At 59.7% G+C, this 27,908-nt stretch overlaps 1 protein-coding gene across 9 annotated transcripts; it reads right to left on the bottom strand.

The window, feature by feature from the left end:
- MGAT3 (beta-1,4-mannosyl-glycoprotein 4-beta-N-acetylglucosaminyltransferase) lies at positions 1-27,770 on the bottom strand. 9 transcript variants are annotated; one of them, XM_016126465.2, is made up of 2 exons: positions 27,665-27,770; positions 1-4,657 (listed from the first exon to the last, which is right to left on the bottom strand). In XM_016126465.2, the coding sequence occupies exon 2, from the start codon at positions 4,648-4,650 to the stop codon at positions 3,055-3,057; it is 1,596 nt and encodes a 531-aa protein (XP_015981951.1). In that variant the 5' UTR covers positions 4,651-4,657; positions 27,665-27,770; the 3' UTR covers positions 1-3,054. The 9 variants fall into 9 exon arrangements, with proteins under 9 accessions (XP_015981951.1, XP_015981947.2, XP_015981946.1 ...); XM_016126461.2 differs by lacking the exon at positions 27,665-27,770 and adding an exon at positions 17,340-26,974; XM_016126460.2 differs by lacking the exon at positions 27,665-27,770 and adding an exon at positions 17,437-26,974.
- Between the last annotated feature and the right edge of the window lie 138 nt (positions 27,771-27,908).

Raw genomic sequence — 27,908 nt, 5'->3', positions numbered from 1 at the left:
GTAGCTGTTTTTATTATTAATATTATCTTCTCCTTTAAGCATCCCTTTAAGGGTGAAATGAAATCCAACCATTTACAGAGAAAATGATTTCAGAATGTACATATTGATTTTCCCTTACAAAAAAAAAATAATACTATTATTATTGGTGTCCTTAAATTATACATTTCCCAGGGCCCTGCCTTCTGCTTGGGCAAGTCCTGTCTCCCTACCTCAACTGTCGCTTGGCCCCCAAAGCTCTCCCACGCCTGCCCCTGGGAACCGATGTGACCCGTGGGTAAGCTGGGCCTCCTTGAGTCTACAGGTCATAAGGCTGGTGTTCCCAGGAAAAGGATCTGGGTATGGTGACAGGCCAGTGGCAACCAGCGTTCACATTCACAGTTTGCTTCACCTTCGTGTTAGGGGAGTGGCTCGGGGCTTCCATGCCCCGCCCCCCAAGTTCCCAGTGTATGGTGTGATTATGCGAAACTCTCCAGCTCCGTGCCTTGGCCCCTCCCCGCCACCCACCACACCTCTGATAAGCTGTCATCTCCACCCAATGGCCAGGCCTCCACTTGTCAGTGACCATGAACATGCCCTCTGGGGTGTGGGGCTTGGCAGGTCTGAGCTCCTCCCTTCTTCCTTCCCCTGCCCCTGAGCTGGTGAACTGGAGGCCAGCTTGGGAAGCATCAGGAGGGGGCCTGGGGCATGAGGTAAGGAAGCCAGCAAGGATGGAGGCCCTGGGCTGGGCTCAGGCACAATTCAGGAGCCCCTCAGAGACTGCCCATCCAGGGATGAACAGTGGTGGCTGACATCTTGAGCCACTTCTCAGCCCCAGCAGGGACCAGAGAGGGGGCTCGCTGTAACTCCAGGGGAAGGGTTCCCTTGGGGCATCCTCTAGACAGAAAATAGGGGCAATAGAGCCCCCTCAGCATACCTCATGCCTGCCCACCAGAGGCTTCTCCTCAGCCAGCTCCCCAGACGATGCCCACACCAGGCATTTGCCCAGACAGAGCTTGTGGCAAAGAGGACTCCCTCCTCTTCTGGCCCATCGGGAGACACCCAGAGAAAGTCCTTGCTGAAGGCTGAAGGGCACAAGGTAGAAGGATATGTTTGGGAGGTAGTGGGCTCTCAGCTGTACAGCCCTCAGGTCAGGATTCTCATCCTTTGGACTGAAAGACAGACAGACAGACGGACCCCGCATCCCCATTAACCTTGCTTTCCAGGCTCCCCAAGGGCTTCCTGCCTCAGTCACTTTGGGGAGGTGCAGAAGGTGTGGTCACAGGCTCTAGGTTCTGGGGAATGGGAGGCCTGGGCCCTGCTCCCACATCCACACACAAGCATCTATGTACAGGGACACAATGACACAGACATGTACAAGTACACACAAGCATGCACCCATGCCCATAAATACACACACACGCACAAACATGTACCATTCTATAGGCAGCCTCTGCATCCTGGCATCACTGGGCGAGCATCCAATAGGGCCTCAGGGAGGGGGTATCTCACCCTTCACATAACTGCAAGGGTCTCACTGCACCCCAGCCCTGGGCTGGCAGTGAGGGGGGCAGGAACGGGTTGTTCCAGGAGCTCCAAAGGTGAGAGCAGGATCCTACAACTGCGACGTCATTTCTACCCTCTCTCCCTCCCCCTATGCTAGAGATGCTCCTTGTCCCTGTACCCACCCTCTCTTTCTTCCTTTAATAAGAGAACTCCCAAGCTGAGCACATGGCAGCTCAGCTTCCCTTGAAGCTGCTTATGGCCACGTGACCAAGTCCTGGCCAGCAAGATAGGATCAGAATAACTGTGCTCTCTCCGGCTCATGCCCTTAACAGGAAAGGGTGTGTGCTTGCTTGCCCTTCTCTGCTTCCTCTAGGCTTGGATGCCCATGTGACAGTGGGAGCTGGAGCAACCACTCCAACCAGAATCGGAAAGTGTGTAAGAGGGAAGCAGAGCTGCCCTACGCGATCCAGACCATCTCCCTCTAGACAATTAACTTAGAAACAAGCTGTGTCTTGCTCAAACCACTGTATTTCGGGATCTCAATTACAGCAGCTTAAAATACATCTACTCTAATGAATACATCTCCTGCCCCCATGAGGCAAACTAAAAGGAATGAGATGACATACAACTGGCCCTAAAGTCCCTCTTGGGCTCAGGGCAGCCTTGTGTCCCCTTCCTGGCCCCTAGCCAGCACCAAGGAAGGGCACAAGGGTAACGCCACCTGAGACCATGGAGAGCTGGGGTTGTGGATCCCAGAGGGAAGGGGTGACGACGGGGTGCTCCCAGGTCTGACCTATGAGGATGACCGATGGTTCCATCCCACCCTGAGAACTGGGCTCCTGGCCTTGCGAGGACTGGGTGAGAAGCCCACAAGATAGCAATATAAGAAGAAGGAAAAGCAAGGCCAGGTGCAGAACTAAAAGGAAGACTCCCCAGGCTTCATCAGGCTCCCCACCTATGTCAGCTCAGGAGGGTCCGAGGAGCACAGGTATCCTGTGCGGCAGGTGAGTGGAGCTCTCGGCTTCCTCCGGCCCAGCACGTCTGGGGACACTGTACTTCCTCCCAGCTGGGTGCTATTTTTCATCGCTTCCTATCTTTAGCGTCCCCTCTTCCTCCTGGACCCAAATGTCTCTATTTACAGAGCCCCTGGACCTTGGCATGCCCCCTTCCCAGTGCAGGTCCAAAACCCCAGGCGGCCAATCAGTGGGCTTCTCCCCAGGGGGCCACAGCTCCCACAGGGCCACTCTGGGAGTTCCTGCAGCTCCCTTCCCCACCTTGCCCGCCCCCACCCCTGCTACCCAGTAACCATCATGCACTCTGGCTGGCACCTCCTGGCCACAGCACTCATGGTGGGTGGAGGGGCCAGGCTCCCCGCTCCTGACCAGGAAGGATGTTTCATGAGCTCGCAGGCCTGACCCCCGATTCACAAAAGTTTGAGTAGGCAGGACTTCCCCACCCATCTACTCCTGGTCCTCTTAGGAACCCCCAGAGGGCAGAAGGAGGCAGGAACATAAGAGGAGGGGCAGCCGCCCTGCGCCCCGCCACTGGCCCTGTAAGACCATGCATGCAGCCTCAGCCTTCCGCCACTCCCAATTTGGCCCTGGCAGGTGGCCTCCCCTCAAGGCCTTTGTTCCGCCGCCCATCTTCTGGCGTGTCCTTGGGCTCCTGGTAAGGGTTGTCCAGCAGGTAGCGGAACTGGTCGTAGTTCTGGAGCAGGTACTTAGGGGCGTACATGTGTTCGCTGGGGTCGGCGGGCGGGTACTCCTGCTGCGTGCCGTCGAACCAGCCCCCGGTGCGGATCAAGCTCCGGATGTAGTTGAGGTCCCGCTTGTCCTCGTAGTCGCCCCAGCGGGGGAAGTCGCCATTCTGAGCGGACACGAGCTTGAAGTAGATGCCCTCGGGCGTGAAGCACCAGGAGCAGTGCCAGCCGGCGAAGTGCAGGGGGCTGCCCAGGGACCACTGCACCAGGATGTGGCCGGTGCGGTTCTCGTAGTGGCGGAAGTCGGGCATGGTGTAGTACTGGCGGCGGCGCAGGCGGATGCCGTCCAGCCCGTACACCGACTGCAGCATGTCCACGGTGCAGCCCGACACCACCTCCAGGGTGCCCGGCTGCTTCCAGAAGAAGCCGTAGAGCGACTTGCGCATGTGGAAGGCGAAGGGCTCGGTCCAGCCGTCGTAGAGCTTGAGGAAGAGCACGCCGTCGCGCGCGGGGATCTCGTCGGCGTCGTCGATGATGAACACGTCGTCGGGCCGCAGGTTGCGCAGCCGCGCCACGCCGTCCTGCGTCAGGAAGGTGCGCAGGTAGTCGTCGGCGATCCAGCCGTCCTGCCGCCCGCCGGGGGGGAAGTGGTCCAGGAAGACGTAGAGCACCTTGTGCCGGATGTACTCGAACGTGCCGTTGGTCAGCATCTCCCGGAACTTGAGCGGCCGCGGCTCCCCGTAGGCCGTGAAGTTGGACTCGCACACCACGAAGGCGTCCACCACGTCGCCCAGCTCGTGGAAGCGCACGTCCAGCAAGTCGAACTCGTGGTTGATGTTGATGGCATTGATGACCCGCCGCGGCACCTCCCTGGGCACCAGGCGCTCCTTGGTGGGCAGGTTGGAGTACTGCACCACGGTGGGCACGCCGCAGCTGGGCCCGTGCCAGCCCGGGAGGCACACGCACTCCACCCACTTGCGCCGAGCGCCGCGGCCTCCCGCGCGCTCACGGTTGCTCAGCAGGTGCCGGGCCGGGCCCCTGGCGGATGAGCCGTCGCCCGCCTCTGCCTTCTCCTCTGGCCGCCCGGGTGGGGGCTTCTCCAGCATCTTGGTACCTGGTTTGAAGCAGACGCCACCTGCTTTGGTGCGGACGAAATACTCGGTGGTGTCCTCGGACAACACGAAGTCCATCCGGTGGAGTTCTTCGGTGGCCTTGCTCGGCGGCAGCGGCTGGAGCAAGGGCGAGTGGGAATAGAGTGGGGTACGCAACAGGTCGGGGATCCCGGGCTCCGGGCTAGCCTGGGGAGTGACGGGGGCATTGTTCCAGAAGAAGCTGGACACGAGGTTAGGACTGAGGGAGGCCAGTTCTCGGGGGAAGGTGACATAGGACAGGGTCTTAAAGAAGTGCAGGAAGGAGATGAGGCACAGGCCGGCCATACAGAACATGAAAAAGAGCTTGTAGCGTCTCATCTTTCTCCTGCAGGAGAGAGGGAGAGAGCAGAGTCAGGAGCCTGCATTCCTGCGCAAGGTGAGTCCCTTCTAGGGCCTGAGAAGCCCTTTGCCGCCACCATGTTTGTGACCATCCTGGCCAGTTGATGGTGGCCCTGCATGAAGTCGCCTCCTGCCCCACAGGAGCCAAGCTTCTGAGTCCAACTTGCTGTACCCAGTACCCCTGGACACTCCACCATCAAGGAAACTCCCCTCCTGGCTCAGGACCACCCACGGCCTCCCGCGTGCACCCCTGCCCCCTCCCCCCACCCCAGAGACTAAGTCACCACACATCCCACCTCTGCAGCCAGCTCCTCCACCTGGCCCACCCAATCCTGACCATACCAGCTGCATTAAGCAAGGCTTCTTCTCACCATTCAGAACCCATTTCTCTATGTGTGAAATGGGTACAGAGTTCTTGGTGTGCAGTGGATGCTCAATAAACTTTCATCTCCTTCAGTGCTCAAGGCTGGAAGGCTCCAGCCTACATGGTCATAAGGCACAGAATCATGTTTGATCTAGAACTAACTTTAAGGACCATTTCCTCCAACTCTTCCATTTTATAAAGGAGGAGATCAAGGGGCTTCAGGGGCCTGCTCGAAGGTACAAAGCTGGTTGCCTTGAACCTGAGTGGCTCGCTACGTGCCCTTCCTGGTCTCACCTAGGTGAGGAGTCCTGAGCAAGCCAGCCAACAACAGTTGTGTCACCGGTTCAGCTGGCAAGGGTGGTACTAAAGCTACCAGGTGCAAGACGTTCTGCGACTTTCGGTTCAAATGCCTGACCCTCCTGGAGCCTGCCCACAGGCGGCTATGCACAGCTGACTGCAGGCAGGCATGACAGTCAGGAGTGGAGACCTGACCTCTGCTGAATGTCAGCTGTCCCAGGGCACAGGTGGGGCTGGTCTCCACTTGCATTTGGGAAGGTGGGAGACAATCTGCTCCTTGGCAGCATTTTGAAGTGGGTCTTCTGGGCTCCACAGTGGTCAGCAAGGTGAGCGGAGGGGCCATAGGGCGAGGCCCCATAAAGGCAGGCGGGTAAGAATTGTTGCCATAGCAGGGGCCAGGCATAAGGCAATTAATTGCAAACTGAGGTCAGCATGGCAGAAACTTCCAGAGTGACCCACCTGAGGATTTCAGGCCCTGGCAAGGTGGCCCTGATTCTTCTGGCAGAACATCTGTCCCTATTGGAACGTGTATCTATGGGGCGCACCCCAAGCCTTGCCCTGGTTGGACTGAACCGGCCTGTGAGCTGCGGAGCGCAGGGCAGGACCAGGCCTGACGCTCAGACTAAATCCCCTGGCAGCAGCTGACAAAAGCCTTAGCAGGTAATGGAAACTCAGGGAGGTGAGTAAACATGCTGCTTGGCTCAAAGGGGCCCCCGTGACCTCGCTGTGGTCACAATGACACAGTTGCCCCAGCCAGGCTGGCTTTCAGAATCTGATTATATCCAGCCGGCTGTGCCCTTTGGAGGACAGACTCACTAAGGCTTGAGATCTCCCTCTGACCCACTGGGGCATGCAGCCCCTTCGTAAGGCCCCAGCTTAGCTTGCTGCTGAGAATTATGGAACTGAGCATGTGTCCCTCATCACTTGGGCTACTAGGAAGCTCAAAAGTACATGGCGATTAGCACAGAGCAAGTCGGTGCCTCACAAACCACGTTTTCTGGGACACCTTCACTCATGGCTGCTGGTATTTTTTTTTTTTAACTCATCATCTTGGCCCGATTGCTTTTTATCTTATCTTCATGTATTTTGATAAGTGCTTCAAATAGATTTTTTTGACTGAGAGGTATATAAATAGAAAACTGAATAAATAAGCATTGGCACGTGAGGTCTTATTTGAGTCTCAACCATCCTGGGAGGTGGTCATAACTGTTCCATTTTACAGATGGGGAAATCGAGGCTCAGAAAGATGATGAAACTCTCCCCAAAGGACTTTAAGAAGGCAGCCAAGTCAAGACTTGAGTGTAAGTTCTGTTCCCGAGCCAGCCTGTCTCCCTCCTCACAGCTGAGAGCCTTCCTAGCGCGGGTGACCCGGCTATGGGGGCGGGAGGGGGGGGCTGGCTATGGGCTAAAGCCCTAGAACCAAGTTGGGCCCCAGCCGGCAGCATTCCTACCTCCATCATAAAGCTTCATGGAGAAACCGTCAGGTGTAACTACAAAGCCGACAGACACTGACACAACCCGGCTACTTCCCTGAGCGCATGACATGCGTGACCTCACTGGAATCCTCCCAGCATGAGCCAGGCACCGTCGTGACGCCCATTTCACAGATGAAGAGACTGAGGCTGGGGAGGTGAAGTCACTTGCCTAGCATCACACAATTTGTAAGGGTCGGACTCAGCTCCGTGGGGTCAGTAGTGAGAGTTCACCCAGTGGTAAAGCTGTCCTGAGCCCTTTCCATCTGCCAAGTTCGACCTAAGTGAAGTGGGGTGACGGGGCCCTACGAGGTGTCCACCGGTGACCAGTGTAGACAACACAGAGGATGGAACAGCCGCCACCACAGTCGACCCACACAACACCTCGCAGGGTGCTCACCCGACCTGCATCGCCCCTCACTCAGCAGCTACTTCTCCGGAGCCTGCCGTGTGCCAGGTGCTGTGCTAGGCCCGGGGAGCACAGGGGACCAGGCGGCAAGAAGCCCTGTCCCTGGGGAGTGTGCGTGGGGCGAGCGGGGCAAGGAACTGCAATTCACTAAACCGAACGGGTTAAGTAATACTGTACATTAGGGAGAGCCGTGTTCTGGAGACAAATAAAGCAGGGGAAAGGAGGGGAGGGGGCGGGGTGGTGAATAGGGTGGTCAGGGCAGGCCTCGCTGAGAAAGGTGAGACTTGAAGATGAGGGTGCAGGGGAAGAAGGTTCTAGCCAGAAGGAACAGCCGGCGCTCAGGAGGAATGCTCTGCTGTGAGGCGGGAACGGCACAGACAGACAGGAGGGAGGCGGATGGGCCCGGATCGCGCAGGACCTGGGGCCGCGCGCGGCTGGAAATTCAGCCTCCGCAGGAGGACTCTGAGAAGAGGGACATGATCTGCCTCCGGTCTGAACAGGCTCACCTGGGCTGCTCTGTTGAGACGAGATTGTTGCCTCAAGGGCCGAGCGGGGAGAGGAGTGAGGTGAGGCAGCTGCACTGTCTAGGCAAGAGACGACGGGGGTGGCTTTAAACCAGGGTGCGGGGGGTGGGGGGGTGTAGAAAGTGGTCAGATTCGGCTGGATTTGCTGATGAACCGGATGTAAAGGGTGAGTGAAGAGTCGAAGTTAGCAGCTCCAGCACCTAGAAAGCTGGACTGGCCTCTGACGGGGGCAGAGGCCGCCCCTTACAGCCTCCGTGGAGATGGTTAATTGGCAGAGCTGGGCCTTGAGGCAGGCTCTGTCTCTTCAGGTCCTTCTCTCCCTGCAGACACGCACACTGAGGCTGAGTGAAGGGCGTGGGCAAGGTCACAGCTGGCTAACGTCAGAGCCTGGCCATTGGTCTCTGGATCCAAATGACCGTAGTAGGTTCAATCTAGAAGCTTCGCAGGAGGGATGGGGGTGGAGTGAGCAATGCTTTGGCTCTGAGAGGTCCCCCTGTGGGTTCTGGGAGTAGGACCTGGGGGAGCACTGTCCAGCCCAACACTCCCCACCCACAAACTCCCACTTTCCAGGATGCATTAGCCAGAGCTCCAGGAACTCAGGACTCCAGGAGGGCACAGTAGTCAGGACCTGCCTGGAGACGCAGGTTTAGTTGAGGAAGGACCTGAGGTCTCCCCTGGGCTGGGCTGTTGACCTCCAAGGCCCCGGCAGGCAGCTCTCTGAAGGCAAAGCCCCTGTCTGGGTCCCTCCTGCTACCGTGGGTGATTCTGAGGCTGCTCGGAGGCCAAACTTGGGCTCTTACTCAGGTCAATAAAAGTTCATTGAGTATTTTGGTATCTGTTTGGTGCCAGGGCCCCCCTTGAAACCACAGTCCAGACCCCATACTGAGCATTCCCAACCTTCTTCCTGACTGCTGGCATAAAACACTCTGGCCATCGTGAGCCTGAGCCTCAAGGTCACTTGGCCTCCCTGAGTCTCAACACTATCTATAAAATGGGATATAATCATTCTTGCTCTACCCACTTCAAATGAGTCACTGAATCAGAGAGACCAGTCCGCAAGAGAGAGCCTCTGGGGGGCAGGTGCAGTGGAACAAAGGCTTGGAGGTGAGCCCTGGCAGGGCCTGAGCCCCAGTGGGTGCTCAGAGCAGAGAGAAACAGAGTGGAAAGGCTCAGAAAGCAGAGTCCAAGCAGAGCCTGAGCTTTATGGGGGATGGGCTGAGAAATGGCACCCAGCTCCCTGGGGCTCCAGGAAAAGGGAGGAGCTGTGAGGCTCTCTGGAGGGACTCCCTACGGGGACTCCCACATATTTGTGCGTTGCACCACGCCCCAGGGGCCTGTGTCTCCCGTCTGAGTGGTGGGAGATGGGAAAGGTGCTTCCTGGTGGCCAGATAATCATGAGCGAGGGAGGCCGAGGCTGGCCCTGACCCAGCATGGCAGCAGGACCAGCCCACCCCCGGCCTCCTCTCCCTGTGCTGACTAGCCCCTCGGCCAGTCATGGCCTTGCCCCACCCCCGGGGGTCTCAGCTGGGCAGCTTTTCTTCCTGCCCTCGCTCTCCCCACTTCTCCCTTCTCCTCTTTATCCTTGGGCTCTGCTTGGAAGGCTGATGGAGTGAGGGAGGGAAGCAGATGACCCAAGCCCTAAAACTCAGCCATGACCTCAAGCTTGGGGCTCAGGCTGAATCCAGTGGGGGCTCCTGGCCAGAGAGAAGACAGGTGCTCCCTGTGGAGCTGACCAGGCGGGCAGCAGCCTCCTAGGTGCCGACAACCCTGACAGCTGTCACTGGGTAATGGGAGGCGCCCATGGAGCTCTCCGTGGTCCTGAGTTCTCCTGCGCTGACCAGGGTCCTAGCTCCGCCCTGGGAGCGCCCTCCAGAGGCCTCACCCTGGCTCCCGTCAGCCTCTTCTGTGGTTCAGCGGCTCATGTCCTCACGGTCACTTTCCCTGTCCACCACCCTCTGGCCCCCTTCCCTGTTTGCCTCACGACACTGATCCCTGCTGTCCTCAGCTCTGAGACAGCATTGGGGCACTCAACCCCTCCAACTGAGAGAAGGGGCCACCTGCGGTGCCTGTGTCCCGCAGAGAACAGGACCAACACCTAGCAGCTGCTCAGGGCACTCTTGGAATGTCAATTGGAGGAAATCGTGGAGGTCACCCACCCGCTCTCAGTCTCCACTCCTGGGCAGGAATCCGATCATCTAAAACCCCCAGCTTCGGTGCACCTTCAGATGGACCCTCACCATCTCTGGAAGAGTTCGTCTGCTTGAAAGGGCATCTTGACTTTGAGCTGAAGTCGACCTCTCAGTGCTTACCTTCCACCCCATCTTAGTTCTGCCTATCTCTGTGAAGAAGGTGCATCTTTGCAGACAACTCTTCTGGGCCCAGAGGCTCCTGAGACACAGGGTAGGCCAATGGTTATGATGCTGGGTCTGGACACTGCCTCTGACCTTAGCAAGTTCCTCCACCTCTCCGTACCTCAGTTCTCCCTCTCCACAAAACGTAGATGTGACAGTCCCTGTCTCTCAGGGTTGTCGTGCAAATCAAAACCAGGCCTGGGCATACAGCAGGTGCTCAGTAAATACTGGCCTCCAGCATTGTTAGCAGTCAGGAGGATTTGGTTTGAAGCCCAGTGCTGTAACTTACTAGCTGTGTGGACTTAAGCAATGACTTAGTCTCTCTGAGCCTCAGTCTTCAGATGTAGAAGGAAGACGTCATCCTGTCCCTTGCAGTCCTGTGAGAGATCTGCATGAGCCGAGGTGTCAGAGCATCCTGCATTGAGCATGGCACTTGGTGGACGCTCTAAAAATACCTGTTCTTTTCCTTCCATTTGGGTTTCCTGCCAGACAAGAAATGCAGATGACCCGACCGAACACGCCAGGCCTGGCTCCTGGCTGGCTTTGTTGAACTGGGCCAGTAGCAGGAATCTTTACCACTGACCGGCACCCGCCGCCCTCCAGCTGACTCATCAGGCTTCCGAACCTGAGACCAGAAGGCTTCGGACTCCTCTCCCGGGGTCGGAAAGGCTCTCAAGTAAGAATACTGTCCAAACCTTTGCCCCATGTCCAATTCTCAGTGCCGCCCACTCCAAACCCTCTGGGCTGCTGGAAATTCTCCTTCTGCTGGCCCAAACCGGACTTCCTGGAGCTTCTGCTATTGCTTCTGGGTCCTTCCTTGGGGTTAAGCAGAGCGAGTCAGCATCTCAGGGATCAGAAGACAGCAGCCATGACTTCTATACTCCTCCTAGCTCTGGCACTAAATAAGGGTCCTGCTGATGATCCCGCATGGAGAGATGGGCAGAGGCGGTGGCTAAGAACATGGCAGATTCTAGAGTTCTGGCGAGATGTAATGATGAAATGACGCTGTGTTTATTTCTTCACTTCTTATCATTTGATTCGTTCCTTCAGCTCACATCCGTCGGTCTGGGCTCTGAAGGTCAAGTCTACATGCAGGGGTCACTCCACAGCCAGCACGTTATCCAGGCTACTGGTAGACATTTACTGAGACCTTGCTGGATGCCAGGCACTGCTGCTGCTGCAGGGGCTGAAGAGGAATTAGGGGCCGATTCACCGGGCCAACTGGAGGAACATACATATGTCTCCATTCTGTAGCTAAGGAAACGGAGGCTTCCAGAGGTTAGGCCATTAGCTTAATGGACTCGTGGGGAGGAAACAGATGGAAACGAGACCAGCCCCACCCCCAGGCACCCTGCACTTGGCGACAGGTAGACCAGAGGCCAAGCAGAACTGTAGATTCCGGGGTCCTGCCCCAGGCTAAACGCGAATGGCCTGGCTGAGGGAGAGGCTGACCTATTAGGACCCGTAGCCCAGGCAATCTCCAGAGAAAGGGAGTCGGCTTGAAGGAGCAGCCCTGCCTGGTCAAGGACTCCGTCTCCTCCAGGTGACCAGAGTTCTGGCAAACCCCGTTCACCACGAGGCAGGTGGGACAGCTGCGGTTGCTCCCAGCCGCAGACAAGGGAACCGAAGCCCAGAGGAGAGAGGCAGAGCTGCGCCGGGGGCCAGTCCTTGCGCCAGCCAGGCGGTGCTGGAGGAAGACGGGGCGCCCGCGCCGTCCAAATATCCCGCTGGCCTGGGCGTGAGGGTCTGAGCCCCACTCCCTCCGCCGGCTCAGCCCCAGGGTCGGGGCTGGCTGAATGCTCGGCCCAGTGCCCAAACCCAGAAGCTCTTTCCATGGCAAACCCCGCCCCGCCCCCACTCCACAAGCCCCTGGGCGCCCCGGTCCTCTCCCTCCACCGAACCCCTCCCCACTTCGCCTGATGCCTAGCTCCTGCCGGTTGCCTGAGAATTCTCCCACGGACGGTGAGAATGTGCTTGAGAAAGTTGGTTCCCAAGGCTGGGATGTGCCCTCAATCCCTGGGGCCTCCTCTTTCCCCACTGGTCACTGGCCCCTAGAGGCCGGAGGGCAGGGGAGATCCAGAACATTTCCACCATCCTAGAATGTTCTATGGGCAGCACTAGGAGCTAAATAGGTTAGTCATCCTCAGACACTGGCCAGCGGGGTGACTGTGCTCACAAGCCTGCGGTGGCTCCATCCAGCACTGAGGCTCACGGCCGCTGGGACCCCGGCCTCGGCCTCTCTCCCATGCCTTGCCTTATTCATGTTAATGTCGTGGTCACTACCTTATGCTTAAATGCGTGCCATCTGTGGCCTGCAGGTGTCAGGAGAACCTATGTTGGGAACCCCCAGTGTGGTACAGCAACGTAGGGGGTCCTGAGCCTGGCGAGGGGTGGTAAGGACACTCCTCACATCTCAGGGGCTGCTTACGCAGAAGCCGAGTCACCCCATCGCAGTCACCACCCTCTTGGGTCAGCAATCCTGAGGCAGCTATGCCCTGTAGCTTGGCAGGGCCAGGCAGGGCTGGAGAGCAGTGGGCCCGGAACTTTCCTTCCCAGAGACAACACTTCCATCATCACCGCCTTCTTCATGGCAGCTGGCACTCACTGAGTGCCCCTGGATGCCCGACACTGTGTGCACCTGCCTGAGACCCAGCTGGCGGCAGCGGCCACACACTGGGGGTCCTCACTGAGGATTTCAGGCACAAGGTCTAGGCCGCTGGCTTCAGCCTTGCCCAGGGCAAGGGCCCCTTTCGCGGGAGACCATGGGCTCGCCTGGGCCTGCCTTTGCAGGTGCCCTGTAGCCTCCCCTCTCTACCTGTGACTGTGAGCCCTCCGCGCCCCTCCCCCGCCCCCAGCAGTGCTCCATGAGGCCAGGCTGCAATGACTCATGACATCTCACAAAGCCCAGAGTTCTTCCCTGAAATGCCGAGGGAGCCAGAGCCCCTTCCCATCCCACCAACTCCAGCAGACACGAATCACCCTGGCTGGGGTCCCATGTTGTGTCTCCATAGCCTGAAGCGGGGGTCAGTGCTCTAAAACACCAGAAAGCTCTGAGGTGAAGCCTGGACTTCAGGAAGCTCTGGGGACCTAAAGCCCCTCAGGAGACCTGGCTCCTCCTGCTCCGCCCTGCGGAGCCCTGCCCCAGGCTGCCCCCTGCCCATCTGTACAGCCGTCCCGTCTACACCCTCCAACTCCTCAACTTCTATCCACCTCCTGCCCCATTGTTCTTCCCCGAGCCCTGCTGTCCTGGAACTCAGAGGAGAGGGAGGGTCCCACATCGCCCGCACCCACTATCCCAGGGGTTTCTGTTAACTTCCGGTTTGTCCGATCCTGGCCTCCAGCCAACCAGGCCTGGCTGGGTGGCTGGAGGGCACCCCAACCCCAAGCCCACACGGGGGGGGGGAAGGGAAGAGGGCACACATCAGAGCCAACCTCGGCGGCGCGCACTGAGTGCTTTAGCTCCCTTCTCAAATTTTACTCTCAAATCAGCCTCCGAATGGCCTGGAGTCCAAACGGCCCAGCTCCCCTGTCAATGGCGGTGTGTCCCACCCCGCCCTGGGGCTTTCTGCTCCCCACCACTCCACTCTGCCTCAGTCCCCACCTGGCCACTCCCTGGGTCCCTCCCGGCCCACCCTTCCCTCTCCTGACCTGGTACCTGCCTCGGGCCTCCTGGGGTAGCACACCACAGGTGAGGGGCAGTGTCCGGTCCCAGCTGCTGCGACAGGCTCCCGAGTCTCGAGCCTGGCCCTTATGGCTTGATGGCAGCTGCTTCCTCCCTGGAGGCTGTCCCCTGCTCCCCAGGCTCAGTGCAGGCAGCAGTTAGGTGTCTACGTGGGGAGCCGACCTTGGCCTGGTCTGGTGCCAGCTCTGTCTCTTCCCAGCTGGGGTGTCTCACCTCTCTGGGCCTCAGTCTCCTCATTTGTATAAAAGGGTAACCAAGGAGCAGTGAGAGGCGCTCCACCTGCCCGGAGCCACTCCTGGAGCCGAGGGCCGGGAGGTGGGTGCGCGGGTGGTTTCCGCCTCCAGGTGAGGGCACGCCAGCACCCAGTGCTCAGCGAACCACCTGCCTACTTTCCCTTGGAGCTTCACCTGCTCCTTCTCCAGGGAGGTCACCATGAACCGTGTGCCCTGACTCCCGAGGGGCCGCTGGACATTTTCAGTGCGATGCGGATGGGAAACAGAGGAGTGAGGCACCTGAGGAAGAGTTTGAGGTAAACCCTCTGCAGCAGTGGGGCCCAGCGTCTCAAACAGAGGCCCGTGCTCAGCTCTGCGGGGTGCGTGCAGTTGGGGCTCTCCGAGATGGGAACAGGGGCTGGACTGTGTGTATGGCTGGCCACAGATGAGAAATTGGGGGACCCCCCCCTCTAAAACAGCTCTTGCTCTACTTGGCTCTGTGCCCAAGCCCACCATTAGCAAGGTGTTGGTTCCCTGTGTTCGGAATTATTCTCTCCTGCTCAGAGGTGAAGACGTAAACCCGGTGGGGTGAGGGCGCCTTTAAGTACGCTGTCTTTCTGCCCTCCTGCACACCCCAGCTTAGCCTCTGACTCCCCTGAGGGCCGTCCTCCACCCAAGTCCGCTCAGGAGCCCCCCACCAGCCTCGGGAGAAGCTCCCCGTCAGCCCCGCAGGCTGTGAACACCCGAGTCCTGCTCCCCGTGCCGGATGCACCGTGAATGCCAGTGCCGCGACCACCCGGCAAATGGACGAAGGGCACGCCCTTGGGCAGGCCCCACTGCCCTCCGTGCCTCGGTGTCTCCAGCTGTCAGATGGGCTAGCGTCCACCCGGCAGGGCTGCTGAAGGCCCGAGTGAGGAGAGCCGTGAGGACGCCAGCGTGGGGGGACTCCCCAAGGGTGCAGGGAGCATGCTCATCTCTGCGGGGAGAGCCTGGCTGGCCCCAAGAGCTGGTAGAAGCAGAGGTGGCTGTGGGGTGCTTGTGGGGAGGAGGAAGGAGAACGAGAGACCAGGGTTCAGCCAGCGTGGGGCCAAAGCAGCGGGAGGGGCGGCACAAGCCGGTAATAATTAATTGAGCAGATTAATCATTAACAAAGCTTCTGATTAGAGAAGAAGGACCCCATTCGCAGAAGGGAACATGCTGCCAGTCCCAGGACGAATGTTGACCGAGCCAGGGCCAGCGCAGGCTTATCGCTTACACCCTTATGGAGCCCAGAGGCCCCTGTACCTGGGGTTTGCCGCTCCCACCCACCTCCCAGCTGCCTAATAACCTGCCCCGCTCCTGAGCAGGGAAGAGAAGGCAGCGAGCAGACCAGTCCCGGGGGGGGGGGGGCGTGCAGGGGCTGACACCAGCTCCGCCATGCCTCAGTTTCCAAGCCTGAGATGGAGATCAGAGCAGCCACACCTCCCAGGCTCACTGTGAGGAAAAGCAAGGCCAGTGAGGCTGAGGCCGAGGCCGGGGCTGGCCACGTCCCGCCTCTCCAAGAGTGGAAACTCACTCTGGGCCCCGAGGTGCAAACGCCCCCGGCCCCAGGAGGCGGAGCGGGGTGGGGGCAGCAGCTCCCTAGAGTCTGGATCAAAGGGAGATGGATTCCAGTCTTGCCCCTGCCCCTCCTCAGCAGTTTGTGTGATCAGGTCACGTAATATCCCCAGGCCTCGGAGTCCTCATGTACAATGCAGGACCTGCCCAGCCCCTCGCCCTGCGAGGATCAAATGGGGTAACATCCAAAGCGCCTCGACACACACAGACCAGTCCTCTGAGCCCTGAGCTGAGGCTCGTGCCCGCTCCCCGCCGCCTCCCCACCAGCCTGGTTGGGGCGCTGCAAGGCACCTGCTGGGGCCTCACCCTGCTGCTGCTCTTCACGAGCCTCTCTCCTGGTCTTTTATTTTTTTCCTATCTTAAAATTCTTAATTTTTGAACAGGGGCCCTGGCACTGGGCCGTACGAATTCTGTCCCTGCAAAGTCCCCAGTGGGCCACATCCCACTGCTCGAGGACCCTCCTCCCCCAACCCCCGCACTCAGAATAAATTCCAAATTCCTCTCCATGCCTACGGGCCCCACCAAGCTGGTCCCCGCCTCTCTGCTGACCTTGCCTCCCTGGTCCACTTGGCTCCTGCCACAGTCCCTGTCTTTCTGTCCCTCCCAAACCCCGGCTCCACTTGTCTCGGGGTCCTCGCCCCGGCTCTTCCCTCCGATCTCCACAGGCCCACCACCTCCTCAGAGAGGCTCCTGACTAGCCAGCCAAAGTGGCCGTCCCTTCCCCAGGTCACCGGCACACAGCCTCCTTGCCGAGGAAGCTGTCGGTCTCCTTGTTTATGTTAGTGGTCTGTCTCCCCCGTCCACGCCCTGCTCGTGGGCTTTGGTTATGGGTTGCCACTACTCCTCACCCCCTAGGACAAAGCCTGGCCTGGATAAGGCGCTCCATAAACAGCTGTTGAATGACAGCGGAACTCTCAGGAGATGACGGATTCTGAGTGACAAGTATCGTCTGGTCTGGGGGTGCCTGGGGCAGTAGGCCTGGCCACAGCTAGCGGGGCACTCTCCCTGCTCCCCAAACCCTGCCGAGTTCAGCACGGCCCTGCCCAGGCAGCCCCGGCAGTGCCAGCCCCTCCCGCCAGGCTCATCTGTCCTCCAGGGACAATATACAAAGGGCCACTTCAGTGCAAGCCTCAGCTCCGTCTCCAACCCAGAAGGCGTGAGGGTGGGGGAAGGGGAGGGGGGCGCACCCCACCCCTCCTCTGTCTTCATGGGGCCACCCCTCGCACGGGGCAACAGGACTGCCGCAGAGGCTTTGTTCCATGTGCCACACCCTGGGGTGTAGGGGTGGGGTGCGCCCATGCACGGAATGGAGGCGGGGGTCGGGCCCTGCACACCCAGGCAGTGGGAATGGAGTGGCACTCCCACAGACACGTGTACGGGGCAGCCGGTGGCGGGCGCACCTGTGCTCTGGAGGGACCCGAGTGCCAGCTGGGGCAAAGGAGAGGGGAGCAGCCCCAGTGAGATCCAGGCCAGGCCGCAGGGCGCGCGGGGACCTGGACTCTAGGGCCAGTTCCCTTCCCATCCTGCCTGGGACCCTCCACTGCAAAACGAGGAGCTGAGAACCAGCTGAAGCAGTCGTTCCAGCACCCTGAGCCGATAACGCACGACCGGAGCCCGGCCCCCGGGGATGCTCGGACACCTTCGAACATTCCCAACATCCCTCCTTCTGAGCCCCATCGGAGACGTGACCATCCACTCAGCTGCCCGCGCCACGAACACGGGAGCCGCCCTGACCCCTGCCTCGCTGCGCCGCGTACCTACCGCCAAGCCCACTCCACTCGGTGCCCGATGCCCCTCAAATCCCAGCCCTCTCCCAGGGCCACTGTCCCGCACAGGTCATGTCGCCATCACCGCTCACCTGGACAACAGCAGCGGCCTCCCTCGGCGGCTCCCAGCCTGGCTCCTGCGATCCATGGAAGAGCCACTTCTGACGCTGCCCCTCCCAGCTTGGAGCCACTGCCCTCAGGATAAAGTCCAGATCCTCTAGGAGGCTCGAAGTCTGTGTGTAATCTTACACCCCCGTCCCCATGTTTCAGGAGGGGGTGGCTGAACTGTACCTCCTCCCGGGCCCCTGGACCTCAGGCTTCGGAAAGACCCTCGCCGGCCCTCCAGGGCCTCACACCTCACATGGGAGCTATGCTTCCTGGCTCTCCTGGGTCCCCAGCCCCAGCCTGACACAAAGGAGGTGACAGCCTCGGTGTGTTGAATGAATAAACGACCCTCCCCCAAATCCACACACCTGTACCTTTCAGTCAATGGTGCTGGGCTCTCAGGCCCGGTCTGGGGCTTGGCAACGTGGCCGCAGGTCCTCGTCCTACCTGCACTGTGGCCTGGGCTCGTCTACATGAATTCTCAGGGTCCCTTCCAGTGGGGTGGTGGCAATAAAGAGGAGAGACAGGAAATGACTCCAGCCTTCAGAGTCCTCTGAGCAACATGACGGCCAAGGGCTGGGAGGACGTACCGGAAGGAAGAGGGTGGAAAATGAAGCGACGGCTCCGAGTGGGTTAGGAGCTTCCCCACTGCCGCTGCGGGCCTGGCGCACAGTAGGTGCTCAACAAGCCACTTCTGAGTGCGTAAAAGGGGAGGCTGCTAAGACCTGCCCGCAGGGTCCTCGGCGGGAAGCTACACTTGGCTCAGAGCCTGCAGCTCCTGGATCCTGGAACCAAAGTGCCACAATCAGCTTGCTGCTGGGAGTGACCCTGAGGGAGCAGGTGCACAGCTAGCTGGCTCCGTGGCTCTGGGCACCTGGCGGGCCTCCCCGGAGCTGGAACAATGACCCCTTTCTCTTCCCCTCCCCAGTTACTCTCCGTCCACCCTTGCCTCAGAGGGCTACAGGACCTGACTCTCTCCACTGGGGACACTCGGTAAACCGTCACCAAGTGGCGGGGGATACCACGCAGGGCTACAGGCACGGGGCCCTTGCTCCTTAATATTACGGGAGCCACCAGTCCGTTTTGGCTGTTAATTGCTTAGTCCTTCCCACCTGTTGGATCCAGAATGTTCCAAAACAGGTCTCAGACTCAAACGTCCCACCAACTATGTGGAAGGAGAGAGAAAACGAAGCCGCAGCCACAAAACCATCACCGCAAGATCATTCCAGAAGTCCGGTGGCCAGGGTCCCGGTCTCAGCAATGCCACTAACCTGGGAGGCCCTGGGCACCGAGAACAGCACCCCCTCCTCAGGCGCTGTGCTCCATCTCAGCTCACCCTCACGACCCCACTTCACAGATGAGGAAGCTGAGACTTGGAGAGGGGACACAGCTTGCTCAGGGTCAGACACCAGGAGCAGGCTGTGGGGAGGGCCCCTGCCAGGCGCAGCAGAGACCACGAGAGGGCCCACTGCTGCTCGCCAAGGCTCCAGACCTCCCTTCCCTCCGCACCTCGGGGGGCAGGGCCATGCTCTCTGACTCTGGGCATCAATGTTCCCTTTCCCAAAGGCCTCAGACCAGGTTTGCTGCCCCACTTCCCCCCTGAAGTTCTGTATTCCAGCTTCTCTGGTCTGAATCAAAAGGTTCTACTTTCTAGCGCTGTGTCCTGGTGTCTGGCCCCTAAGTCTTCCTTTCATAGAAAGTTTTGCAGCCTGGGGTCTCCAGCTAGCCTGTAGGCTCCATACTCTGTGTTTTCTGGCCAACACGCTTCCTCTTCAAGGTTCTGTATTCTCCTCCCAGCCTCTAGCTGTGGGGCTCAGAACCACCACTCCACCAGCCTTCAGGGGCATCTTAGAGCCAGAAGGACCTGCCGGATTCCCAGGCCAGGGTCCCACGCTGTGGCAGAGCACACAGACTGCCCTTCCCACCCTTCTCCCCTGTCTCGCCTGCCATCCTGATCACGCCTGCTGGCCCCTGCCCTCGCCAGGCTGCACTGCAGTGGACCCAAGGGATAGGCACTTCCCAACGGCAGAGACCTTCAGGGTCAGGGCCCGGCACCTCCCTGGTGGGCGCTTGCTTATCGCTTGCTGAATTAACCAGGTACGCCCCAGGTACCCAGTAAGACGACACACGGGCACAGTCTAGAGACACACGTTCACATGAGACGGAGATGCTCAGCCACGTGCATGTGCAGGGGACGTGCACAAGGCGCACATACAGGAGCACAGACACGGTCGCACCCTGACGCGGGCACATCTGTGCCCCCGGCATCGAGCCCGGCTCCTGGCACGTCGTCGTCGCTAACTGAAGAACTGCTGAATGAATGAATGAATGAATGAATGAGTGCTCTGAACCAGGTAGAGTCAGGAGCCGTGTGGGAGACAGAGATTGAGTCCCAACCCGGGGTCAGGGCTCAGCTGTGATCACAACCCCCAAGGGAGACTCGACCACACTGTAGGAGGGCTGCCAGAAAAGGCGCTTCCAGGAGGAGCCGGTGAAGGAAGGCGGTCAACAGAGATGCACGCGCACTCGGCACCAGGGGCTGAAGCGAGGCTGGCAGCCCTGGGGCCACTGCTGGCTGGGAGGCGAGGTGGGCAGCCAAGGGCCATGTGCAGAGAACAGCCACGGCCCCGAGGCTGGAATGTGGGGTGTGTGGGGAAGAGCAGCAAAGGCCAGATCGGTGCAATACCAAGAAGGTTAAAGGTGTGGACAGAATTCGAACTGCATCCCAGAACCCCCAGGTCTGGACCCTCACTGACCCAATACCCAGGGGTGAGAGAAACGCATGCAGTTTGCCAGAGGTGCAGCTGTTCTAGGATACGCCAGAGGCCAGACGACTCCCACGGGTGAGACCCCGCAGCCAGGGGCCCTGGAGGCTGCCCACGAGCTGCGACCACGGAATTCGATAAATGGGGAGCTGGCTATTCTCAGGGCACCTATTCCCACCTCTCTCCTTTAGAATATAACTTCGTCCTTCTGGTGATGGAGGTTTATCACAAACTCTAGAAAAATCTGGAAATCACAGCGAAAGGTACAGAGCGGTGTCGCACCCTGCCCTGCTGCCCCCAGGCTAACATTTCGGCCCAGCACACCTTTTTGCTGGAATGAACTGTCGACATGGATTTCCTGCCCATTTCTGGGCAACTTGCACTTTCTCTAAGGAACTTTGTCCTCCACTCTGGAGGACCCAAGTGCCACGCTGAGCCCTGGGGACTTTGCTCTTTTTGGCTCTTTCTCACCTACCCCACCCAAGACCCAACCTGGATCCCCTTGAGAAACGCTCCGGCTCGGGCAGGAGCAGGTGCGGCCCCACAGCCCTGGACTCTCCTCCACATCACCGACGGGACCCAAGTGCCCTGGGCCTCAGTGTTCCCTTTGTGAAATGGGCGGGTTCAGCTGGCCACGTGGCCACAGAGCTTCCCAGCCCAGCCCCCTCTCTGGGCTGAGGTGACAGTCACTGGGCTGGGCTGCACATTACAGTTGCTTCCGGGAGCTGCACCAAGAGGCCCCTTGGTCTCTCCCAGGATTCCTGCCCTTTAGCATCTAGACAGAAGAAACGGCACAGGAAGTCCCCCTGCTGGCCCGAGTAGCCTCCGCCCAAGTCCTCCCTCTTCGCCCCACTGGCATGCCCTACCATGCCCTCAACGGATCTGCCCTGCCCACAAGGTCCATGGCGTAGACAGACAGAAACGCCCAGCAAGGAGGATCAGCCTTGCCCTTGGCACTGGGGTCAGGCATGGCTTCCTAGGGGTCTTAAAGGATGCGCCGGGAGAGGAGGGGAAGGGCATTCCGGACAGGACGGCACCTACCAGGGCCCGAGGGGAAGCCAGCACCTGGATTTCTAGTCTGGGTGGGGGTGCTGGTACATCACCCCTCCCCACGTGACTGCCCAGAGGCAGTGCACTGGGTTTCGGTCACATTCCCCACAGCGGTGGTAAAGGGCCACTGCCCCTGCTCCCATGTGACCCCAAACATTTCTGACAGCCGGGATACGCCAGTCTCCAGAACCAGCCTGAGGAGGCCTGGGCCCTGGAACCTCTGGAAGGGGTCCTGCCGGCTGCCCTCTGGGGCCAGTCCCCCTGTCGTTTAGTGACTCCCCTATGGCAGTCATTCTGCACAGCCAGAAGCCACCTGCCAGGCTCCCCTGACCTTCCCTGCAGCGGTAGCACCTTATACCCTATGCGCTTCACCTTGGGTAAGTGAGATGTGACCTTGGACCAGTCACCCGCACTCTGTAGGCTTTGGCTTAAAGGCTAAAGACCATCCTGGGCTGGGCCAAGGACCAGATGGGGGACAAACCATGCGCTAGCCTGAGCTCAGGCCGGGCTCTGCCTCCCTGGTCACATGGGCTCCCCAACCCCTGCCTGTGTGTGCGACAGCCCCCAAACTCCGAACATTTGCTGCTTCATTTGTTTCCCACCAGCCTAGGCAGAGGCTCTCCTCTCACTACCGCCCCCTACAGACGCGGGGCACCCTGGGGCGCAGATCATCTGACCCCAGAACAGGCACAGGTGACAGAGGAGAGCCACGGCTCTGAGCCACATGAGATGATGCATGTGAAAGTGCTTTGTAAACAGCAGGCGTTTGTGACAGTGGGTGTGAAAGTGCTTTGTGAACAGCAGGCGCCGCACAGGCTCATCCGGCTTTCGCCTGTCGGGCAGGCTCTGCCCCGCAGAACCTCCTGGCTGAGTGACCCTGGCAAGTCACCTCCCCTGTCTGGGACTTGGTTTTCATACAGTGGAAAGGGGATTACGTCGGCACCACTGCCCACGGCTCACGAAAGCCTGGAATGAAATCACGCAGGAAGGCACCAGCGTCTTGTCGCAGAGGCGGCTGGCTTCTCCATCGTTCACCTAAACCAGCCAATCTGCTTCTTTTCCAGAAGTGGCCCTCACCTGCCACCCTCCTAACGCGCCATTCGATAAATATTTAAGAAACATTTATCGAATGCCTTCTCCATGTCAGGCACGGTGCCAGGCCCCGGCGCGTGCCCGTGTACCAGGCCGGGGAGGCCGACGCTTCCCCTGCCATCGGCAGCTCTCCCTACTCCTCTTCCCTGACCACCATCACTCCCCAGTCACAATTCACCCAGGTAGCAAGAGGAAGGCAGCCATGAGGGATGAGGATGGACCCAGAGCATTAAGCAAGCTCCGGGGCGTCCACAGCCCGCAGGCACCTACCTGTTTCTCAGAGGAGACGGCAGCAGCAGAGGCCTGGATGAAAGCCACAGGGGTCGGGGTGAGGGGCAGCATAACGTGTGCAGAGCTGGGGGGTAGGGGAGCAGAGACCCAGAACACAGGTGGGACTGGGTCCCAGGGATCTGCGTCCCAGGGCGTGGGGCCCCATCAGGCAGCCTGCACTCCACGGAGGAGTAGGGCAGTGGTCGTTGGGGTCCACGGGCCTCTGAATCCCCAGGGGCAGCATGTTAACACCTGGTTTTTTGCCTTTCCTCTCATGGTGGGATTCTGACTCTGCGGGGCCTGGGAAATAGATACCTTCCCTAAAAGTGAGGCTGAGCAGAGCTTCCAGAGGCAGGGCCCCAGGAATACAGGGAGGAGGGCGTGGCACCCGAGCTCGGAGGAGGGTCACTCGGAGGCCAGGGCACGGGTGAGGTGGCTGTCTCGCTCAGTCATCCAAGCCTCAGAGAGCGGTCGCCTCTGGGTGGCCGAAGGAACCTACACAGGCAGCCTCCTCAGGCTCTGCAGTCCTTCATGCTGGATACAATCCAAGTCCTGCCACTTCACAGCCCTGCGCCCTGCGCCCCGCGCCCCAGGTCCCCTCAAACTGCCAAACGGGGATAAACAATAGTACCTACCTCTCGGGAAGTTAGGAGGCTACACTGGGATAATGGCGGACAAAGTGCTTGGCCCAAAGCCCAGCACATAGCAAGTGCTCGATAAAGAGCAGCAAATTTGTAAGACTCAGAAGTCGAGCTGGGAAGAATAGTCTGGAAAGTCATCCTCCATGGGTCGTCTCAGTCAGTCAGAATCCTGGAGTGCACTTCCGCCTGTGCCTCCACCTCTCAATGCCCAGACCTTGGTCTGTGCTGTTCCTCCTGGGAAGTCCCCAGCCTGCCCCAAAGGACAGATAGAGAGCAGGCTCTAGGGCGGCCCCAGGGTCAGCAGAGGTCTGGCCTGCTCCTGTCCCGGCCTTCGACCTGCCTCACCCTTTCTGAGTGGATTCCCATTTCAGTGGGAACCAAACTCTTGAGCCAAATAAGCTCTAAGTTCATAAAACAACGGAGTAATTAGATTTGTGAAAGATTCCTTTTGTTCCAATTTTATTTTTATAGAAAAGATGAAAAAAAGTGAGGAATTTCCATTCCAACGGGGGAATTTCCATTTCAGGCAGTGCAAGAAAAAGTATTGTGGGATCTTGTTAACTTCCTGGACTATGGGTGAGGCCTTGGGCCCCCTCGTCCACCCCATTCTAGACCACGGGAGGGTGGGCCAGGACCGGCCCGCCGGTCCTGCCAGCCCCTCCCAAAGCCTTGCTTTCCCTTTCTGGGAGATGTGGACCAAAGTGGTGCCCGTGACCAGCCTGCTGCAGCCTGAGGCCGCCCTCTGGAGGGTCGGTCTCCTCCATCAGGGATGGAGAAGGGAGAAAAATGAACAGAAGGGCAGAGCTGACCCGGCAGGCTGAGAGTCATTCATTCATTCACCCATTTATTCGTTCGTTTGAGCCCCTGTAGGCCCGTGGGGCTCACCGTCTATCGGGAGCCACGTAAAGACAAACAGGCTAACGAAACAGAGACGGTGCTCTGGGGGCCCGCGGCGAGGAGACCAGGACTCACACAGGCTCCCCCACATGAACGACGCGTGCGCTGAGGCGGAAAGAATGGGTCAGCGCTAACGAGACACTGTGGCTCAACTTGGGGTTACCTCTGTCACAGGTTGCTGGAGAGACACAATAAGTGTTAGCTATTAATATTTTATAGGCAGGCGCATGGGAGGTGCCGTAAGATTGGGGGCAACAGCAGCAGGAGGAGAAGGGTCTTTATAAGGTGGGGTAGATGGCTGGCATCATGGAGGAGGCTTTTAATGGGTGACAGAGTTTCAGGGGAGGGAGGAAGGAGTGGGTAGAAGAGACATTTAGGCAGAGGGAACAGCATAAGCAAAGGAATAGAATTTGAGTTTTGGGAACTGTTTGGATCACATCTCAGAGCCCTGTTAAGCTAAATAAAGCAGGGCCATTCCGTGCAGAAACCCAAGGCCAGGCCAAGGTCAAGGGGAATCCTTGGGAGACAAGGCTAAAGCAAGAGAGAGGCAGGGGCAGAGCTGTGGAGCCCCAGCAGAGGAGGACACCAGCCCTCAGTTCCCTCTGCTCTCAGTCCCACTGTGGGTACTTACTCGGTGGTCTCTGGCCCAGCCTTCGGCCTGTCCAGCACCTACTCCTGCAAGCCTGTACGGCCTGGCAGCTCCCCAAGTCCCTCCCGACAGTCCCTGGCGCCTTTCTTCCTTGTTCGATCATTATTTATTAAGCACCTACTGAATGCCTGGGTCCTGAAGCTGGCGGGTACCGGCTCCCATCATGAGACGGTTAAGCTGTTGGCAGCTTGCAATGGACACTGCTGGGAAGATTTACACCATGGAAATTTGCCAACACCGCGCCTCAGCGCGCCAAGTGCCAGCATACCAGTGTCCCCACCCAAGCGATGGACAAAGCAAGCAGGCCCCTGCCGCAGGGGCTCACAGACGGAAGGGGAAGACAACAGGGAGGTGGATAACACACGCGTTGGGCCGGGCTGTCCACTCTCGGAGAAGGCAGGGGTGGGAATCGGGAGGTTCATTGCGGAAGGCGGGCGGTGAACGCCCAACCGGAAACGGGACCAGACTGTTCATATAGCGACAGTGTGCATCATCAGCATTTCAGAGGCAAGGAAACTGAGGCACAGAGAGGCAGAGGCACTAGTTCGCAGTCACACAGTAAGAAGCGGCAGGGTCAGGACTCGAACCTGGGCCGCTGGATCCGGAATCCTTGCTTTGTAACTTCTGCATCTGACTGCCTTATGGTGCAATGATTGTGACTTTCCCCTGCCCCCAAGCAGCCAGCACAGGGCTGGGTAGGCCATGGGTGTCTGCTGATACCCGCTGCCAAACCAGATTCTAACCTCCTGAGGGCAAGGCCTGCATCCTCTCCACCTGACTGCCCAGCACATGCCCCTCACAGGAAGACATCATGTTTGTTGACCCTAATGTCTGAAGAGACTTCTAGAAGGGAGCCCTGGTCCCCATGTGGTAGACTAGAGCGGGCTGGGAGGGGGTGCACCATGCGGTGCAGGGAACGAAGAGGCTTTGGCCTTGGGGAGCAGAGCAGGTCTTGAATGCCATGACTGGGGGCTAGAAGTTGGGGTGGGGGCAGAGGGGCACCTGCGGGGTGGACACAGTTCTCCCAGCTTTCAGCTCCCTCCCAGTCCATCAAGCCCTCACATGATCCTCACCACTACCCAGCAGGTGAGCCAGCTGGCATCCGTGTTCCTGTTTTACAGGTAAAAATACCAATGTGGCAGCCAGCCATTTCCCAAATCCTTCTCAGGTGCCAGGCGCCCTACACGCATCATCTTACGTGGTCATCTCCACAATTGTGTGGAATATTCCACTTGACAGTTGTGGAAACTGAGGCTCAGAAAGGCCACTGCCGGAGGTGGTCCAGCTAGCAAAGAAAAGGGCATAGGCCCGGATCACCGGTGTGGGGTAAGCAGCCCTAAGCACATCGGGGGGCACTGGGCAGACCCTCAGAAGGGGGACGCTGAGCCAGCCAGCGCCACTGGCTCCCAGTCCTGTAGGACATAGTGCCAGCTCCCTGGTGTGGCCCACCACCTGTCCACCTGTCTCCAGCTGGCCCCCCTTCCCTTTGGCCTTGGCTCCCCTCCCTTCATCTGGCCTTTCATTTTGGCCACTCGCAGGGCTTGACCATCCCCCACCTCCATCTCTCAACGCATACCAAGCACTCACATCTCTGAGCTTTGGGTCCATGCCATTCCCTGGACCAGAATGCCCTTCCCACTTTCTCCACCAAGTAAACGAACCTTTCCAGCTTCCCGTTATCACCCCTTCTAGCAAGTTCTCTCTCCCCCTGAGGCTAGCAGCCCCTCTTTCAAACTTTCCCAGAGTCTTGTGCCTATCTTCCTGACATTCCAAAGCAGTAATAACTCCACAGAGCGGCCTGCTCCTGGGGGGAGAAGGGGTTGTCTTGCTCTTCCCTCTGTCCTCGCACTTGGCCCCATGCCTAGATCTTTAGTAATTGTCCCCGGAGGTGACACACCACAACTCCTCCATCCATGCAGATCCTGACTGGTGTCCCAAGAGTGAAGAGGAGTCCTATGGGGACGTGGGGAATGCCAGTTCTGGGAGACCACGGAGGGGTCTCACTGCGGGCCCAGCGAGCCCACGCCCCTTCTGGGGCACCTTCCAGAGCTAGGAGAGTCAACGGACCTCAGGCCACCACGGCTGGCTGAGCCCCATCCCCGCTTCTCCTGGCACCCCAGCTCAGGCACCACCTCACCACCACTCCCCATACACCCAGGCTTGCTCTCCTCCCCACCCTCGGTTCCAGAACTCACTATTTGCAGATATTTATAGCGCCCTCCCCCAGCCAGGTTCCCTCCCCCGCCCGGGGCAGTGCAGTGGAAAAGGCGGGAGCCTCCCCCCTAAGGGTAGGGGCTCCTCCCCCCACTCCCCTTTGCTTGGTCCCCACTGGCAGCCACAGTCCGGCCCCCGCACCCGCCCAGCACCCCGACTGCGCCTGGGCCTCCACGGCTGCCGCAGCCCAGGGTCGGGGGAGAGGGCGGGGGGAAGGCGGGCGCTGAGGCCTCCCACCTTCCGCCCCGCGCCGCGCTGGAGGTTTGTGGGGGGCGCAGCGCACAAAGCCCAGCTCGAGCCCCGGGCCTCGGGGACGCCCCCTGCCCGCGCCGGGGAAGGGGGGTCGGAGGGATGAGGCTCTGCCCTCCAGTGCCAGGGAAAGCTCGGATGAGGAGCCGATTGGGGGAGGGGGCGCCATAGCCCTTGCAGCCTGTCCCCACCTCGGCCCCCACCCAGCCCCCCAGCCCAGTGCCCCCGCCCCTGGCCCCAGAGGTCACGCTCGGGGAGGGGGCGGTGGGAGCCGTGACGCGGGGCTCTGCGAGCGCGGAGGAGGCAGCGCGGAGATGGAGGCACAGGGCCGGTAGTGCGGGATGGAGGGGCTGCGGCGCAGGCCCCCAGGACGCCCGGGTCAACTTACCCATCGCCCGCTGGGTCTCAGCATCGGCGGCAGCAGAGGCGGCGGCGGCTCCGCGGCCCCCGGGGCCCCCGGCGGGGAGATGCTGGCGTCCGCCGCAGCCTCTCGCCCCATCCCGGGCTCCGGCGGCCGCGGCTGCGGCGGGCGCCCGGCATCGCAGGCGGCGCGGCCCCGGCCCGGCCCCGATCCCCGCCCCCCGCCCCCACCTCCACCCCGTCCCGCGGGGCCGGCGCGGCAGCCTGGCTGC

This window comes from Rousettus aegyptiacus, unplaced genomic scaffold, assembly GCF_014176215.1.
Source record: "Rousettus aegyptiacus isolate mRouAeg1 unplaced genomic scaffold, mRouAeg1.p scaffold_m13_p_2, whole genome shotgun sequence".
NCBI lineage: Eukaryota > Metazoa > Chordata > Mammalia > Chiroptera > Pteropodidae > Rousettus > Rousettus aegyptiacus.
The sequence above is the reverse complement of the archived record's forward strand: the minus strand, read 5'-3'. Positions and strand labels throughout refer to the sequence as shown.

What these genes read in the sequence shown, in the direction of transcription:
- MGAT3 (XM_016126460.2), bottom strand. Translation starts at nt 17,492, where the DNA reads ATGGATCGCAGGAGCCAGGCTGGGAGCCGCCGAGGGAGGCCGCTGCTG. An exon ending in AGGCCGCTGCTGTTGTCCAG is followed by an intron (nt 4,658 to 17,436) that starts GTGAGCGGTGAT and finishes TCTCTCCTGCAG; the next exon opens with GAGAAAGATGAGACGCTACA.